This window comes from Carcharhinus amblyrhynchos, chromosome 7, assembly GCF_965287045.1.
Source record: "Carcharhinus amblyrhynchos chromosome 7, sCarAmb.v2.hapA, whole genome shotgun sequence".
Lineage (NCBI taxonomy): Eukaryota > Metazoa > Chordata > Chondrichthyes > Carcharhiniformes > Carcharhinidae > Carcharhinus > Carcharhinus amblyrhynchos.
The window spans coordinates 70,639,136-70,659,299 of NC_137330.1; the positions used below are offsets into that span (position 1 = coordinate 70,639,136).

The 20,164-nt window shown below is 42.4% G+C and overlaps 1 protein-coding gene across 1 annotated transcript in view; it reads right to left on the reverse strand.

The window, feature by feature from the left end:
* Positions 1 to 1,364: 1,364 nt before the first annotated feature.
* Positions 1,365 to 20,164, reverse strand: part of rfx6 (regulatory factor X, 6) — a 74,019-nt gene continuing 55,219 nt past the window's right edge. Inside the window, exon 19 of the mRNA XM_080193323.1 lies at positions 1,365 to 1,618. Coding sequence (XP_080049449.1) covers positions 1,434 to 1,618 — 185 coding nt within the window. The 3' untranslated portion in view covers positions 1,365 to 1,433. The remainder of the gene's footprint in view (positions 1,619 to 20,164) is intronic.

Sequence of the window (20,164 nt, forward strand, 5' to 3'; positions counted from 1 at the left end):
TTTCATTTTATAGTGAATTTAAAATATGGGAACTTTCTCAAATAGTGCTACTGGTGACAGCCTCAGTTTTTGATTTAGTTTAGTTACTGTGTATGCATGAGATAATCGTTACTGCTCATGCTTCTGATCCCATTGCTCTATCCACAGTGATTGCTAGGTTAACTTATTTAAGTAGCATCTTGACAGCATATTATGACATAGGGAAATTGCTCTTTAATCCATGTCTACCTGCTGCCTTTTAAACATTTATTCATTGTGACTGGCAAGGCCATCATTTGTTGCCCAGTCCTAATCACCGTTGAAATTGTGGTGAGATTGTCCTAGAATTGCTGGAATCCAACTTTATAGAATCATAGAATTCCTTTTCTGCAGAAGGAGCCCATGTGGCCCATGATGACTATACCGACTCTCCAACCGCACACCTTACCCAGGCCCCACCCCATTGGCACTGCTCCTGACACACAGGTGGTGGCCAACTGGCACCACCAGAGCATTTACTGACCACTGCCAGGATACCTGGTGCCCACTGCTGGGATGCCGAGTGAGCAACGCCAGGTTCAATGGTCGTGAAGGTGAGTGAATTCACCTTCAGAATGCCATTTTCTACTCACTACACCAAAGCCCTGCTCAATGGATCACACCCCTGTCATTCAAGCATCAACAATCCCAAGAAATCAGGACTCCTGTCTAACAATCAACTGCTTCTCCATTCCTCACATTTACCAATGTTCTAAGATCACACTCACATCTAACAATTTCTACATATTTCCAGGAATTATTGGAATAAGTTAACAGTGAGATTGCCATATAAAATGGCATTATTAATAGCATACATTGCCGAGGTTGCCATTGCAGGAAATTATATCCCAAGGAAAAGAACTTAGTGACATATTAATGTGTCAATGCATAAATATGCTGAAAAAAGTCATTGAAACCAAAAGGACAGGCATAATTGAACTTTACAGAAAATAAACAGTAGCACTCAGACAGAATAAATACGCGACATCAATGAATATCCAATAACAAGTGACATTGCATTCTTAACTAATAATTACATACAGATTTTGATTACAGCATGTTACACAATTATAAATAATTATAAACTGAATATTACAAGTTTACTATTTCAAAATTAATGTCTGTCCAATTTGCTTTATTTTATTTTTAGAAATAAAGACTAAGTTATCACTTTAAGCAACATTCTTCATTTTTGGCATTGGCAAAGTCTATCATAGGTATACTCCACATTGTGATGCCATTTTCTGTTTGGCAAGGAGTGAAGCATGCAATCAAAATATCCCCACAGTTTTTGGATTTATTAGCTGCAATAAAATTCCTGGAACATTGTTCAGATGATCCCAGTAATGTGTATTTTGTTTGAGATACACTGCATATTTGATAGTTTAAATCTTTGAATGCATAGTCAAACACTTTTACGTCCCTCCAGCTGTCGACCCCATGAACACCGTGTTAATTGGGGGTAGAGATGATACCATATTCGTCACCTCCCCAGGTTGTCTGTGGGCATCTATTGTATCCTGAGAATTATATTGACCTGAGTTGTTGCTGTACATGCACTGGGAAGAAGATGAAGAAATCACACTTTGCATATGTGAAGCTGCAATAAAGAAAAATAAAGACCATAATTTAACAGCATACTATGGTGCAGATCCCAGAAAGCACTTTCTCTCAAAAATAAATTCTTTATCCTATCATTATAAAAGTATTTGCTGAAATGTTATACTATACTTCTTTTGAAAAGCTGTTTACAGTGTACTGTCAATCTTGAAATTGTTTACTTCAAATTATCTTGAAATTTTGAGCTAAATTATTGCTTAGCTCAATTATTTATGTTATGAGATAAATCAATTTTTGATACAGAAAATACCTGATTTACCAGCAACTAAATATGACATTGTTTTAGCTGGAGGCAATGAGCCATTATTACATGATGCAACCATACATGTATGATACAGACATGATCAAACAAGCTTTCGGGAATGGACTGCATTGAAGTGCAGTAAACTGCAGTAGTTTGCATGGTTAATGTTCAGCCACAGGATTAATAACTCCTCATTACTGGATGGTGTCCTTCAGGATTGTCATGAGCAATAAAATATGGTACTTAAAGATTCAATGCTCTAAATATATTTTATTAATAAAATGTGACCAGACTGAGTAATCATTTCTGTATGTCATTTCATTTTTATTGGTGCCGGAAATCTCAGTGAAGCTTAAAAACATGTTTATAATGGAATCCTCTGTAATGGAAACTGGAAATGAAAGAAAGTACACAAAGCAGAAAGAGGTAAGCACAAATCAGCAGCTCTTTGATGTTATAAAAGGACAATGGCAATTACAAACATCAAGTAACACTGTTTGAGATTGGATACAGGTTGTAATCAACAAGAAAAAAAGTAAAATGTCACTACATCCATGAAATAAACTTTGGTACGGAGATTTGCTTGTTTATATGAGAAGTAAATGCACATTATATACTCTGCATTCGGTACCTGATTAACTATAAAAATAAAGGCTGAAATTCTCCAGATGTTCACGCCGGCAGGATTCTCTGATCCTGCTGGCAGCACACACCCGCTCACGCATTTCCTGCCGGTGTGGGGTGACGTCAATTCGAATTCTCATTGATAGCGGCTGGACCAGAGAATCCCGCAAACAATGCGCCACTTCCCACCAGCGGGAAAAACGTGACTGGGAGGCCGGAGAATCTCGCTCATGGTATCTAGAGTCTAGTGTCAATAGGTAAAACCAAATTTGGTATCGTAACATCATTAGGAACTGGGAGAGGCCACATTGAAGGGGTAGCAGTACAACACTATAATTTGGAGATAGAGCCTGGGTAAGATAAAAAGCTGGGTCAGTGGTGGGCCTCATTCTGCCCTGTAGGGATTCTATGATTCTATTCTATGATTCACAACCCTCTGAGGGAAAGAAATTCTGTTCATCTCCATCTGAAATGGGAGATCCTTTATTTTTAAACTTTTTAATTTTTAGAAACATCCTCTCAGCATTCTCTCCGTCCAGTCCCCTCAGGACCTTACATGTTCCAATAGGACCATCTCTCATTCTTCTAAACTCCTGTGCATCCAGGCACAACCTGTCCAACTTTTCATCATAAGTTAACCTCACTATATCCAGCACTCAGAGGAGTGAGCCTTCTCTGAATGATGTCCTTTTTTAAATAAGGGCCAAGACTTTCCAGCTGCTTGTGTCAGTGGCGTCTTCTGGCCCCGCTGATCGTGCAACCATGCCAGCTGTTTCACGGAAGTGACGGACATATTCAATGAGAAACCCCTTTGACAATGGTGAGACCAGAAGACTCGCTGCTTGCCAATGGCAATGCGCTTCTGCCACCACGAAACACAGGATGGGTTGCATGGAAAATCCTGACCAAGAAGACCAAACTGTACAAAGTACTCTAGATGTGGTCCAAGCAGCTGGAGAGCTGCACATTCATTTACTCACCTCAGCCAACATTCAGGGCCTGGTTTTACCATTGCGTTGCATCTGAAAACTTGATAAAGTTGGGTGTGAGGCCATTAACATGATCCGCGCCTGCACAGATGCTCACTTTATCAAGGCCCGAAAATGGCCGCGAGCCAAATCGCACCTGAAATGGGCGCAATGGCAATTTAAATGCATTTACATGCATTTAAATTTAATTATTAGGCTGCCCCACCCCCCCCAACCTTTCCAGCATTTCTTCCTTTACCATCGCATTCATGCATCCAAATTTAGCGCGAAACAGACATGCTCGGCAAAGTTCTGTTTCAGGCGCTCCAGCATCTGAAGAGGTACGTTCAGAGCTTCTGACAACTCTCTGACTCAGATTGGTTGTGGGCAGTTGGGGTGGGGCAGGAATGTGGGTCAGATCATTCTCTGGTGGGGGGTGGGGACAGGAGAAGGGAAGCTTGGTCATTTTCTGGTGGGGGGGAGAGGAGGAGGTGGGTCAGATGTATCCCTGGTGGTGGGGAGGCCTGATCATTCTCTGGTGAGGGGGAGTGTGGTAAGGAATGGGGGCCTGATTGTTCTCTGGTGGACGGGGGTTGGAGGGAGGAGGGAGGCCAGATCATTCTCTGGTGGGAAGGAAGGCCAGATGGATCTCTGGTGCGAGGGAAGATGGGGAGGGGCGGGGGGGGCGCTACCACTCTGCGGGTCATCAGTGGGGGCAACAGGGGCAAGGGGGTCATGATCGGTCTGGTTTGCAAGTAGTTGGTGGATAAAGGGCACAGTTATGTTGTAGGGGTGTGGCAATGTCTGTGGGGGCCATTGCTCCCGCTTTTTGCTCCCGGGCCACTTTATCCACTTCGTGCGGCCTGGGAGCGATGTGACAAGGGCACGATTTTCAACCTTTTTTCTCAATGCGCACGCGCAGTTCAAAGCTCCGATCATTTCAGGCACAATAAGCCCCGCCCAGAGCGCAATTCAGACCCGTGATTTTTTTTTCAGGCTGCATGCATATGGGGGTGTCTGAAAGCAGATTTCCAAGAATTGCGCCCAGATTCAGTACTTGGAATGAAAACGGTAAAATCAGGCCCTCAATGAGAAGATGCCACCTGAACAGTCCAGAAGCAGACCGCTCCAATTATCCACTGGCTGGGCATCTAATATTTTGGGGTGGGAATGTAATTAGGCAAATTGCCCTTTTAATGAGTGTTCATGAGTTGCAAATGAAAGGAAATGTGTGATATAGATTAGCGGGAAATCCGTCTTCAACCTGCACTCAAAGTCAAAAGAACAAAATTCCAAACTACCCTGCCAGCAGTGGGAAACTGAATTTTCCATCACACCAAATTTAGCGTCCCCGTCCACCACAATTCTTGCTACTGGTGGAAGCGAAAAATTCCACCAGACTAATTTTGGCTTCAGGGTTTGGTTCTTCAGCTCTCCCCTGTAATCCCTAATCTACTAATTTCTACTAATTTCTATCAGTAGCTAAATCGATTTTCTTTAACTCAACCACTGAAATATCGGGAATTGTAGTGGGCGGGAGGGCAGATCATGCAAATGTCCGTTGACCTTGGGTGGGACTTTCCGGTTTTGGGGCAAGGGTGGCTGGAAAATTCCTCCCCTGATTTTCTGGTATGTAGTACACACACAATGTGTGGTTTACACTGTCACTCTGGCGGGGCAGGGCCTGATAGAGCCAGCAAGGCTGGCTCCAAGGCATCAACAAGTGATTCTGAGCTAATGTTTTGGTTTTCTTCTTGCAGAACATTCTCCCTCTTTATAGCTCCCTGTTCCATTTCTTTCAGGATCATGGTAGGCAATGCCTCTGCATGAAAGGCAAACAACTTTGCACCATCCACATTGTTTAGAACATAAGAACATAAGAAATAGGAGCAGGAGTAGGCCATCCAGCCCTTCGAGCCTGCCCCGCCATTCAATAAGATCATGGATGATCTGTCGTGTCTCAGTTCCACATTCCCGCCCTCTCCCCATAACCCTTAATCCCCTCGCTTATCAGATCCAATTTGCTTGTCCATTTCTACATTTGTCCCTTGGATTTTCTCAATAGGCTCTACATAACATTTGATTGTAACACATTCTGGCTACAACTTCCTCTACACAGCATTCATATTGGATGAAGTAACTTAATTCCATTCCACAGAGATGTTGTCAATGGCCTAACAATGTTGTAATTCTTCCACAAGATAAGTCCATATCGTCAGTTTTTATGTTGCAGGATGATTGACACTATAACTGCAAAATAAATTATAACACATTTCATCCTATGAATGGATTAAAAAATCAGAACATGAACACACAACTGCAAGGCATCTGCAGCCTTGCTACTAACTTCCCGAACATGTGCCATCTGACCTTTGACCCCCCCCAGGTCAGTGACCCCATGTAGTTCAATGTATACTGTATTACACCTGATACTGGTGTCCACTACCTCAATCACCCTATTCTTTTTTATTTGTTCGTGGGGTATGGGCGTCACTGGCTGGCCTACATTTATTGTCCATCCCTAATTGCCCGAGGGCAGTTAAGAGTCAACCACATTGCTGTGGCTCTGGAGTCACATGTAGGCCAGATCAGGTAAGGACAGCAGATTTCCTCCCTAAAAGACATTAATGAACTGTTATCTAACTATTGTCATGACATTTCCCTTTTTTAAACAAAGAGCTTCAGGCTAGTTTCTCTGAGAACAAAATAGACAATGAGCATGGCCTACTCAAGCACACACAGTCTCTTATCTACTCTTTCACACTTCGTTTTGATCAGTCCGTTTCATCTTTTACTCATCTCTGAATTTTTTTTTGCAATTCTTGCACTGTATGTTCTGAATGGTGACAGCTGGTTTTGAAGGACACTTTCACTCCATTTAGGACTCTCAGGTTTTGATTGGTTATTTATTGCTTCATTGAAAGTAGCCCAATCCATCATGCAAACTAGCCTCCCACCCATTGACTCTGTTTATTCTTCCCACTGCCTTGGCAAAGTAGCCAGCATAATTAAGGACCCCATGCACCCGGACATATTCTCTTCCACCTTCTTCCGTCAGGAAAGAGATACAAAAGTGTGACTCAAAAACAGCTTCTTCCCTGCTGCTGTCAGACTTTTGAATGGACTTGTCTTGCATTAAGTTGAGCTTTCTCTACACCCTAGCTATGACTGTAACACTATGTTCTACACTCTTTCATTTCCATCTCTATGAACGGGTATGCTTTGCCGGTATAGCGCTCAAGAAACAATACTTTTCAATGACGTGACAATAATAAATCAAATTAAATGGTGGATTCTGCTTCTTCATCTTCAGCTACATTTTCTGGTTCAGAGAAGGGTCACCATTTGTTTGCCTTCCATAAGAATCTTCAGTTTCTCCTGTACTATCATCCATTTGGAGTCTGCACAATGTAAGACCTTGGATCTGCTGTGATTCCTGAGACTACAGCAGGATTCTAGATGCCTTCTTGGTGAATCCTCACAGTCTCTCCCATGTTCACTTCAGGCAGAGGTTGCGTGCCTGGATCAAAATAGTGTTCCTGTTCCTGTTGTTGCAGTTTGAGCAGGTTCTGCATGTTGTCGCTCACTGAGAGTGGAAGTAGCCATTAGAGTGTAGTGAGAAGTTCTTAGTTTTCTCCCCTTCAGGAGCTGTGCTGGTGATGGACCCTCTAATGGAGTATTCCTGAAATATAGCAGGACCAGGTAGGGGAACCTTCAGTTCGTCTTTGCTTTCTTCAACAGTGGTTTTAAAGTCTGCATGGTATGTTCCACCATGCTGTTGGATTGTGAGTAGTTGGGACTTGACGTAGTGTGGCAAAAGTCCCAGTGTCTATGCAAATTTGTAAACCTCAGTGCCTGAGAATTGTGGACGGTTGCCTGAGATGAGCACTTCAGGAATGTCATGGTGAGTACAAATTGATTCAAGTAATTTATTATTGATGCCCTTCTCAGCAGCATGGACTCAAAAAAAAATGAATAACCTTCTACTGCTAGTAGATACTTACTGCTGTCAAATGCGAACAAGTCCACTCCAAATTTCTGCCAGGGCATCTCCGGAACACTGTTGTTGAACTGGTTTGCTGTACTTCTGACACACTACACATGCATTCACCATTTCCCCAACCTGTGCTCAAATTCCAGAACAATACATAACATCTTAAGGTGTTCTGCTACAAGTTTCTATGCTGAGGTAACTTGCATATATGCATTGCAGCATTTCATTCCTCAGTGCTGCAGGAATTATTATCTTTTCTTCCCTGGAAAGTTCCTTTTCAAAGTTCCAGTATTCTTCAACAGCAGCTGGGGTGTGGGCATACTTTGTTGCAGTTTAGCCAGGGTGGTGTTGTTCTTGATCATTTCCCTGATCTCATCCAGTTTGGTTACACCCACAGGTAAGTTCTTTGTCAGCATATGAAACTGCATGTATGTAATATATTTAAATTAGGTTCACATCCATAATAGGTTCAATCTTGATTTAAGTTGTGAAAATCCCTTAGTGAAAATCCCCTCATCGCCACACTCTAGTGCTTGTTCAGGTGCACAGAAGGAGAAATTAGCATGGACAATGCACCTAACCAGCACATGTTTTTTACTGTGGGAGCATCCGGAGAAAACCCACACAGACACACAGCGAACACACCGACTCTGTACTGACAGTGACTCAAGCCAGGAATTGAACGGGTCCCTGGCGCTGTGAGGCAGCAGTGCTAACCACTGTGCCACTGTGCTAACTGTCCCTTTTCAGCAGAAAACAATTCAAAATCACTGGATCTTTTTTTGGATCATTATGCAAGAATTTTATGGTTGAAATCGACAAATTGTGCCATAACAATCAAGACAACAAAGATGGCACTGGGAGATAACTGATGTTTTGTGTGATTTACAAAATGGTGCATCACACACCCCACCTCATTAGATTGTATAAGAGGTGGTGAATATTTAACCAGCATCTTTTAAAAAGACTGGAGATCAGTAAGGACAGTGTCAATTGGGCCCAGAATTAATGAAAGTCTAAGGTTCATAACCACTCCCAAGATTGCCTGCTCCCCACCTCACCTGTAGGCTGAATATGGGAGTATGTTGGACATTCAGGTGTGCGGCACCATGAACAGAAATAGCAACAATGCAATGCAAATGCATGGTATTGGAGATCAATATTAATATGAAATGAGGTCGTGCAGGAGGACCTTAAGTGAGGACTTCTTGTGGTTACAAATATAAACAAGTGAAGAGGGCATTCAATAGAGTGCATACCTCCGCCATGCTGTGTTAACTCAACGTTGTTACAATTATGCAACTCTTCCTTGAAGCTTTTCCCTGTCTGATTGATGCTCTGTTACTACAAAGCTGAAAAAAGAAATATTTTTATTAAGAGCTTCAAGCTCAGTGTGGAGGCTTCAGGCCAATCCACATTCAACAACCTGCTCTGGAAACTCTGCCACACTTTATTACAAAATAATGCAGGATCCGGAAATTGGCACAGAGCTGATTACAATATGGAAATCTTTATTTCCATGTCATTAGCAGGTCCGGGACTGAAAGCTCTGGACTGCTAGCATCTCCAACCCCCCCCACCCCTGCCACCAGGAGTGGTTCATGCCAGCAGGGTTTACAGCTGCTCCCTATGAATGGGGAACATGGGCCGACCCTGCTGGAAGGAACAAAGGCCATTGAGCTAAGGGGATGCCCTCTGGGCAATGCCAGCCTGAAAGTGCCAACCTGGTACCCTGGCACAGCCCAAGGGGCAAACTGGCAATGCCCAAGGGGCACATTAGCAAAGCCAGCTGGGCATTGGGCAGTGCCAAGGGGTGGGGTCAGAGGCGTCAGGGCCTATTGGAAGCTGGACTGATTGTGATGGGGGGGGCGATTGGTGGGGTTGGGGGGGTCCCACTGCCACTCTGCATTTGGGATCACTGGCAGAGAGAGGGAGACAGTAATAGGGGCTGGTCATCTGGGTGGGGGGAAGGGGAGGGGCTGCTGGGGAGGTCGGGACAGTTGGTGGGGGAGAATCAGGAGTTCAGGGCGGTTTGATGAGAGGTTGGGGAGATCATGGCTGGCCGGCGGAAGAGGGGGAGTGGATGATAGGGGCTGAATTGGGGAGGTCCAGGAAGCCAGTGACTGGGGGAGGGGGGGTAGAGGGGAAGCTCAGGAAGGCCAGTGATGGGGATTGTGGGGCTGGTCAGTGATTGTGAGGCCGGCAATGCAGGGCCACTGTGCATGCACCAATCTCAGCGCTGACAGATTGGCACATACGCAGTGACCCACTTGGCACTATGCTGCCAGCCTCTCCAGTGGGAATCGGCCCCACCGCCTGATTTTCAAAGGGAATCCCGCTAGGGCACTGTCTAATGCACTGAGTGTCAGAGATTCATTCTGAAAATCTCGCTAAAAAAACTGATGGGAGTTACTCCAATTTTCACGTGAAATTTTTTGGGAGAATCCCAACCATTGTTAACAGATAAATGTACCAAAAAATGGGTGAAATCATTACCTCTGCACACCTTCAGTGAGTACTAAGATCTGTTAAATAATGAAATGCATAGACCTATTACACAATGGCAATAGCGCATTGGGCATTCGCTTTCCATATTATTAGATGCGGAAACGTGAGGCCATTACTTCGCCTAACTGGGTTAGCATAACCCAATCCATTCATTCCCATTAGTGTACAGCCCATTAAGTTTATAAAAGATGCTAACATTACAAGACTATTGAAGATCAAGTCCCACATTGCACTGCATGACATCCATTTGGGAAAGATATTCAGTGGCAAAACCAGGTAACAAATTAAAATAATTCCTCTGGATTTACTTGGCATCTGCCTCTCCTTTGCCCACCATCTCCCTTTTATCCAACTGCAACCCCATTTTCTTTTACCACAATGCACTCCTTCTTCTACCGTCCTCTCTCTGCCCTACCACCACCACAACAAATACTAGATAAAATTGTTACAGAAGAGTTATGTAAATTCATCTAATTAAAAATGTGAAGTATCAAGTAGGCCTTCCATTTTATTGATCTTCCACAACATATGATAGCTCTCATTTGTTTGACATTAAACATTAATCAATTGTCTTTATCTTTACATTGATTGCATTTGAATTATAAAATGTCAAATTAATTTCCTGAACCATATTTGTCACTTGATTTATCGAAGCATGAAATTTGTCAAAAGTTTGTTTCAAAAGCTTCAATATTACCTCATTCAGTTAAGCAGCTACCATCTTTAGCACAACATTCGCATTTATCAAGAAAGCTGGAAATTCTGTTCTTTTGTGGAGTGAAGCATGCTCCACAAAGGAAATATAGTTTGGTGTAGAACCTGGTTCCACCAGATTCCCACCAGCAAATTCAATCCTGCCAGCAGTTTGGGAATATGTCTGGGGGCAGCCTCAGAAAAGCTAGCAGATCAATCACTAAAGAAGGCCAGCAATACTTAGGTCTGCAGAGAGAAGTTATAAATAACATTCTGGTCTGTTTGCAGTACTGAAGTGCCAGGGGTCAATACTAGGGGCAGTGCCCATGCACTACCCAGGTATGGCCCTCTTCCTGGCTGGGCATGGCCCTCTATCCACAAAGATATGCATTCATTGGCATTTCCCTGAGAGGTCTGCATGCCATGTGCACACCTTGGGAAACCAGTTGTTATTCATGCTGCTCTGCCTTCATGCCAAAGTGAATAGATTTTCTGATGATGGGTGGATGATTCAGGTGTAGAGGCCTGATGTTTAGATGTCAACGGATTCAATATTCCTGATGTTGAACGTTAAGTATTGTGCCCTGTCACTGATGGAGGGGAGGGGACAATCGTGTCACATGTTTACATTGGAGTGAAATGCGAGTTGGGAGTTTTCGCAGGAATTTTTGCTCCTGTCACCAAACCGGCCAGACGAAAACAGGAACAGAAAATTCCAGGACTTATGTTTCATTCTTTTGTGCATTTCATTCATTTGTTTTCTCCCTTCCAAATGATAGTTTCATGTTTATATATTTCAGAGGTTACAATCTGAAATCCTAATAAAATGGTCAGTGCCTTTGGTGGTGAAATCAGTATTCTCTCAATGGTAAAGATTTCATCTGCTTTGCCAGCCACACGTTGAATCAATGGTAAATAAATCTTTGTGTAAAGAAATTATTTCTGATTTCACTGGAGCTGGTGCTTATTTTCAGATTTTCACGTCAACAGGCTGTAAAATCGAGCCAACAGCTGACAGTATGAATATGCATTTTGATTCTTCAAATGATCAAGAATCCCTCCAAATCAGACTCAACAGACAATCACCACATTTCCTGGCATTCATTTTCATTCCCAATGAACTAGACAGATAAAGAAAAATACCTGAAGCAATTTACTAGCTTTGTCATATTTTGAGATGAAAATAGATTTTGGTTGTGTAGGTAAGAACCAATTTGACTCTGATGTTAATGCCTGAGCATCCATCCTTGGTGATCTTCTCATGTTCTGTCACTTTCTTTTGGCCAACGTTAACGAAATGATTCATCAAGGTGAAAGTGTTCTTATCTTATTTTTGACAATGGGAATCTGTGGCTATTTTTAATAGTGTAGGACTATATTCATGCTTTTGGCAGTTGTTTGGATGGAGTTGGCTGTCAACATTGGAATTGACCTTATGAGCAGAGTACCCACACGTACCCAAAAAACACTCCCAGTTCCAGAGTAGTGACATAAAAGTTGTTTTTATTTAGTAATTAATGACTAGTTAGGTGAATTGGTCATGATAAATTCTCCCTCTGTGTACCCGAAAGGCGCCGGACTGTGGTGACTAGGGGATTTTCACAGTAACTTCATTGCAGTGTGAATGTAAGCTTACTTGTGACTAATAAATAAACTTTAAAAAATTTAACTTTAGTAAGAAGGACCAATCCAATTCAGCTCTATTGAGGATGGAAGACGTGAGTTTAAATCTCCCCTGTGCAACATGTGGGATTTAAATTTAATTTATTAATGAACTGAAATACAAAGTTAGACTCAATAATGATGGTTATGAAACTACTGGATTGTCAAACAAGCCTATGTGATTCATGAATGTCTTTCAGGGAAAGAAATCTGCTATTTATGCCTGGTCTGGCTACGTGCAATGTCAGACCTGCAGCAAATGGTTGGCCTATAACTGCCCCATAAATGGACCAGCAAGCCATTTATTTGTGTCAAACTATGATAGCAAAGTCGAATAAGAACAAAACCCGACAACTCAAGTAGCATCAACCTCGGCACTGAAACAACACAGCAACATAGAACTTGAAAAGTCCTCGTCACTGACATCTGGGGACACGAACCAAAATTGGGAGAGCTGTCCTGCAGACCGGTCAAGCATCAGCTTGATATAGCCGTACTCATTGAATCATATCTTGCAGCCAAAGTCCCACACACACCCCTCACCTTCCCTAGTTATGTTCTGTTCCACTGGAACAACGGAAGCACCACTGGTGGTGACACACTGGCATATAGTTAGGACAGAGTGCCCTATGGAGTACTCACCTTGACTCAAGACTACATGAAGTCTCATGGCATCAGATTCAATGTGAGAAAGGAAACACCCCTGCTGATTACCGGCTTCCTCAACTGATGAATCTGTACTCTTCTATATTGAACGCAACTTTGAAAAAGCACTGAAGATAACAAAGGAAAATAATGGACAAGATTTTATGGCCTCGCTCATCCCAAACCATAAAATTCCGTCCAAGCTCAATGGACCTTTCCATGGTCTGTCCCTCGCCCACTCTAATTCCCGTGGCAGTTGGCTATTAAAATTCTGGCTGACATATTCTGCGGGGGGGGGGACTTCAATGCCTGTCATCAAAAGTGGCTTAGTAGCAGCACTACTTCTGCTCCATGGGAGGTTTCTGTCCTCCATGAGTTTGCCTTAGGACATCTGTGATACAGTGTGACAGTTGTATGGTCCCAGCCAAACTCCCCACCTGCCACTGTCCGTGAAGCTGGCAGAGCTTTGAAGAATCTAACTGTCATGATGGACCTGCAACAGGTGGTGAAGGAACCAACAAGAGGGATAAAACTTACTAAACCCCGCCCTCATTAGTTAACCTGCTGCAGATGCATCTGCCACTGGTGGGAATGACCACTAAATAGTCTTTTTGAGACAAAGCAGCAATAAGGATAATAATGATCAGAGGAAGGGACAGAGCATACAAACTTAATGAGTGTGACCACTGATAAGGCAAATGTTTACACAAATAGCAAAAAGACAGAACTAAAGGCTCTGTATCTGAATGCACTCAGCATTCATAACAAAACAAATGAATTAGTTCAAATAAAATTAAATACGTATGACCTGATAGTGATTCGAGAGATATGGCTGTGAGGTAACTTGACATTTCAGCAGGACAGGAAACTAGGAAAAGAGGTTGTTCTATTAATCAAGGATGACATTTCTACAATAGTGATAGGTAACATTAGTGCTAAAGATCAAATGTGGAATCATTTGGGTAAGAAATAGGAAATAGCAAAGCTAATTGTGCAAGTTATGTATAGGCCTCCTCTAATACTAATGAAGCTGTAGGATGGGCTATATGATGGGGGCTTGGAAGAAAGGTACTCCAATATCATGGCTGATTTTAATCTACATAGTTGTTTGGAATTTTCCCCTTCTCAGCAATGTGTTTCAGGGCAGCAGGAGGTGGCATGCGCTCGTTGGCAGCGAGATCTTATGGTCCCATCATTGTCAAGGGGGTTTCCCATTGAATGTACCCCTCATTCCCAGGAAACCTGTGGTACAGGGTGCATCATTGACAGGACTGTTTGATCCCACCAGCATGAACGGGAACAAGATTTCAGCAAGAGACTGGATGAACTATTTTGGCAAAGGTAGCCTAGAAGATGAGTTCATAGAGTGCTTCTGGGACCATTTCTTAAAGAAGCCATGCTCCAGGTCAACCAGAAAGCAGTCTATTCAAGACTTAGGAATGTTGAATGAGACAGGATTAATTAATGGTGTCATCGTAAATGAACCTCTAAGAGACAATAGCCATAACATGATTGAATTTCAGTTTTAGGAGAAAAGATAGGGTCTAAGAATAGTATTTTAAAATTAAATAAGAGTAATTTACAAGGGTATGAAGGCAGGATTGCTGAAGTAAACTGGAAGATTAAGTAAAGGGTAAATCAGTAGCAACCCAGTGGTGAACATTTAAGGAGATATTTTATAATGCTCAGCAAAGTTAGATTCCAATGAGAAACAAAAACTCTGGGGGAAGGATGCATCAACCATAAATAAGTAAGAAAGTTAAAGACAGCATCAAATTGAAAGAAAAATCATATAATTCTGCAAAGTTGGTGGCAGGTCAGAAAATTGAACAGAATTTAGAAAGCAGCAAAGAATGACAAAAAAAGTAAAATCAGGAAGAAATTAGAGTTTTTTGGAAAGATAGCTAGAAAAATAAAAACAAATAATAAGTTACTGCAAATATTTAAAAAGGAAAATAGTAACTACAGAGAGTAGTTACTATTCCTCTAGAGAGTGAGTCTTGAGAATTAATATAAAATGAAGAAATGGCAAAAGTTTTCAACAGATAATTTTGACTATCTACATTGTAGAAGACACAAATAACAACCCAGAAATACTTGTAAATCAAGAGGTGAGAGGGAAGGAGGAACTTAAAAAAAATTATAACCAACAAGGAAAGGGTTCTGAGAAAACTACTAAAACTGAAAGTTAACAATCCCCAGAACTTGATGAGCAGCATCCTAGGGCCTTAAAAGAAGTGACTGCAGAGTAGTAGATGCATTGGTTGCAATTCTACAAAATTCTTTGGATTCTGCAAAGATCCAATTAGATTGGAAAATAGCGAACGTAACTTCCCTATTCAAGAAAGAAGGGAAATAATTAGCCAGAAATCACTAGCCAGTTGACCTAATATCAGCCATAGGAAATATGCTATCATTAGGGAGATTTTGTCACAGGGCACTGAGAAAATCTTAATGCATCAGGCTGAATTTATATGGTTTGTTAAAGGAAATCATGTTTGACTCATTTATTAGAGATCTCCGAGGAACTAACATAAGTTAAAAGAAAACCTGCAGATATGGTGTATTTGGATTTCCAAACGACATTTGATGTTAAATATACCCAAGTCACTTCAAAGGTTACTACACAAAATAAGGGTTCATGGTGCACCAGTTAACATATTATCACGTGTAGAGGATATTTTAGACAACTGGGAGCAGAGAATAGGAATAACTGGGCAATTTTCATGTTAGCAAGCTATAATTGGTGGAGGCCCACAGGGATCAGTGTTGGGGCCTCAACTATTTATAATTAAATGGATGAAGGGGCTTAATGTATGATTCCTAAATTTGCTGTTGGCACAAAGGTAAGAAAGTAAATTGTGATGAGGACATGGTTTACAAAGGGATTTAGATAAGTTAAGTGAGTAAGCAAATATTTGGCTGAAGGAGTACAATGTAGGAAAATGTTATCTTGTCCACTTTGGCAGGAAGAATAGAAAAGCAGTCACTATTTAAATGAAGAAAGATTGTAGAACTCTGTGCTAAAAAGTCCAGGGCTGGAATTTTACCGGCGCGCCTGTCTGAGGCTCATAAGATCTTGCCCAAGACCAACGGAGAATGCCGTTTTGTGAGCCTGGCCCATTTTGATGCCAGTAAAATCAGGCTCTGGGTGTCCTGGTACAGAAACACAAGAAGTTGGTGTGCAGGTACAACATGTGACTAGGAAGCCGAATAGAATGTTGCTGTTTATTGGAAGGGGATTGGAATAGAAAAGTAGGGATGCTTTGCTACAGTTGTACGAAGTATTGGTGAGACTACATCTGGAGTACTAAGTAGATTTCTGATCCCTTACTTAAAGGCCTCTTCAGAGAAGGTTCACTTGACTGGTACAGGAAATGCTAGAAAATCTCAGTAGGCCTGACAGCATCTGTGGAGAGAGATTAGACACAACATTTCAAATCAGGATGACCCTTCATCACAAAAGTTATCCTGACTTGAAACATTCTATTCTCTCTCCACAGATGCTGTCAGACCTGCTGAGATTTTCCAGCATTTTCTGTTTTTGTGTCAGATTCCAGCATCCTCGGTATTTTACCTTTATACTCACTTGACTAATTCCTGGGATAAAGGGTTATCTTATGAGGAAAGATTGGACAGCTTGGCCCTATATTCACTGAAGGTTAGAAGAATGAGAGGTGGTTTTATGTAAGACATGTAAGATCTTGAGGGGACTTGAAAGGGTGGTTGCTGAGAGGACGTTTCCCATTATGAGAGATATTAGAACAAAGGGACACAGTTTTAAAAAATAAGGGGGTCTCCCATTTAAGTCAGAGCTGAGAAGTATATTCTTTTCTCAGTGGTTCATTAGTCTATGTAATTCTTTCTCACAGAAAGCAGTAAAGGAAGGGTCATTGAATATCTTTAAGGCTCAGTTAGATAGTTTCCTGATGGATAAGGGAATCAAAGCATATAGGGGTACACAGGAAAGTACAGTCAAGCCACAATCGTATTAGCCATGATCTTATTAAATTGCAGAGCAGGCTCAAGGGACTGAATGGCCTACTCATGCTCTTAATTGATATGTTTGTATGAATTTCACTTTAAGGTCTCGTTCCATTGTGTTATGAGGCATTATCACTGTGCTAAATGGGATAGATGCAGAACCGAATAAGTAGCTTAAAACTGGCTATCCATGAGTGCATCAGAAATAACAGAATTGCATTCAGCCACAATTTGTAACCTCACTGGCTGGCATATCCCTCACTTCACCATTAACATCGAGTCAAAGAACCAATCCCAGCAAAATAGAGAGTGCAGGAGAGCTTAGCAGCAGCAGGTTTACCTGGAGATAAGATGCCAGCTGGTGAAGCATACTAAACAGTGACAGTGTGAAGTCTTACAACATCAGGTTAAAGTCCAACAGGTTTATTTCAAATCATCATCATTCGGAGCGCTGCTCCTTGATCAGGTGAAGGAGCAGCGCACTGAAAGCATGTGATTCCAAGTAAACCCTGTTGGGCTTTAACCTGGTTTTGTGAGACTTCACCCTGTGCCCAGCCCAGTTCAACGCCAGCAACTCCACACACAGTGACAGAGCTAAGTGTTACTGCAACTAACACATCAGATCAAAGCTTTTCAGTTTTGCCACATCCAGCAGTGAATGTTAGTTGACAATTAAGCAAATAACCTGATGAAGAGGCTTCACAAACATCTTCATTCTCAATGATGGGGTAGCCCAGCATGCTGGTGCATAGGACAACATTGATCATCTGAGGCCAGAAGTGCTGAGTCACTGATCCATATCTGTCTCCTCATGAGGTTGCAAGTATCACAGATGTCCATTTTTAGCTAACTCGTTTTAGTCCAGATGATATCAAGAAATGGGTAAAGTCATTGGAAAAAGCAAAGACTACGGGAACTGACAATATCCTAATTGTTTTCATGAAGAGTTGTGCATAAAATTAGCCATGCCCCTGGCCAAGCTGTTCCAGTGCAGCTTCTACACAACAATGTTAAGTCTGCTCAGGCATTTCCAGTCCCCCAAAAGCAGGACAAATCCAACCTGACCAATTACCATCCCCTCTCATCAAACACCTCCATCCACCCACCTCCTACCACTGCCCACCATCAGACTACTCTCAATCATACGGAAGGTGTTGGTGACAGTGTTATCAAGCAGCACTAACAACCTGATCACCAACCTGAGCAAGAACCTGATCATCAACCTAAGCAACAACCTGATCACCAACACTTAATTTAGCACTGCCAGGACTACTTGGCTCCAGACTTCATTACAGTCTCGGTCAAAACATGGACACAGGAACTGAATTCCAGAGTTAAGGCCAAATAGATAATGTGACAGAAAGAGAAGGTCAAAGGCTGGGAATTCTGCACAAGTAACTTATCTCCTGACTTCACAAAGTCTGTTCACCATCTTTGAGGCACAATGCAGGCATATGATGGAATACTCATCAGTTGCCTGGGTGAATGCAACTCCAACAATACCATCCAGGCCAAAAAGCTGCTTGATTGGCACCCACCTACTACCTTAAACATTAATTCTCTCCACCACTGGCACACATCAACAAGCTGCACTGCAGCAACTCATCAAACCTCCTTCCAAACTCATGATCTCTGCCTCCTGGAACAACAGGGCATCATTTGTTTGGGAACATGACCACCTTAACAAGCTGCACACTATTCTGAATTGCACCTCTACACTTATTCCTTCACCGTCGTTGGTCAAATGACTGGAACTCAATTCCCAAAAGCACTGTGGACTACAGCCATTCAAGAAGGCAACACACCACCACCTTCTCAAGGGCAATTAGTAATGGGCAATAAATGCTGGCCTAGCCACTGATGCTCACATCTCATGAACGGATAAAAATGTTAAAATAGATACTCTGTTGTCTTCTTCTATTTACTTTGATTACCTATTATTACTTGTACAATTCTTTTATCTGCCATAGAATACATTTTGCATTAAGTATTTTTAAATTAGTATATTCTCTTTTAGGTAACTAGTCATGTAAGAAAACTTGGAAATGGACATCAACTACAGAGCAAAAATGCAAGAGCCTTTTCAGGTCACAGCAAATTATTTTATTGTCTTGACATGGCAATCTTATGCCTCCTTCTTAAGGACTTACGTTAATAGATTACCTACAGCTTATAGAAAAGGTGAGGACATTACGGTAACTCTTTCTGGGGTGACAACTCAATTATTATTTTCAAGTTTGGGTTGGATCACCAGCCTCAGCAGATGATCTCTCCTTCCCCTTCAACCTTGCAAACATTGAAATTAGTTTTCAATCCCAGCAAGATAAGTCAAATAGATCTGAATTTTGTCTAAAGCGGCAACATGATTGTACAATCAGATGTAACAATTCCAATCCTATCTGAATGGACCCCCGAAAAATTCAGAAAGCCGAACTGATTTGACTCTGCCAATTTATTTCACTCTGAGGGCCCGATTTTACCATTGCATTGCGCCCGTTTTCAGATGCGATAACTTGGTAAAGTCGGGCGTGAGGCGATCCACGCCCGCTCCCACGCTGGTTCCCCCTTTACCAAGGCTCAAAAATGGCCACAATTGGGACCATGCCTAAATGGGTGCGACAGCCATTTGCATGCATTTAAATTGACTTAATGGGCTGCACGCCCAATTTTACCAGTACCTCCCCCTTTACCATCCGAAATTGGCACAGAGCAGGCATGCTCCATATCAGTCCGATTCCGGTGTTCTGTCAGTGAGGGTTACTGATGAGGTAAGTGCCAAGAGTCCGGTGGCTCTATGCTTGAGATCGTGGGGTGGGGGGGGAGTCGGTCTGATGATTCTATGCTTGAGATCTGTGGGGGGGTCCAATGGCTCTCTGCTTGAGATTGGTGGAAAGGGTGAAAGAATGGTCTGCTGCCACTCTGTCTGTGATCAGAGGGGTGAAAGTGGGTTTCGCTACCACTCTGCCTGAGATCAGTGAGGGTGATGGGCCTGCCATCGGTTTGAGTGGTGGGGGTGGAATAAGGGGTCAGTAATGTTGTAGGGATGGGGCAATGTCTGTGGGGGCCAGGGGAAGGCATTATTTGGCCTGGGAGAGATGTGGCAGGGGAACAGCATTGTATCATTTTTTTCTGCGCATGTGCAGATGGGGGCACCAACTGGAGCTGCAGGGTTTCAAGTTAACGTTAAGCCCCACCCACAGGCTT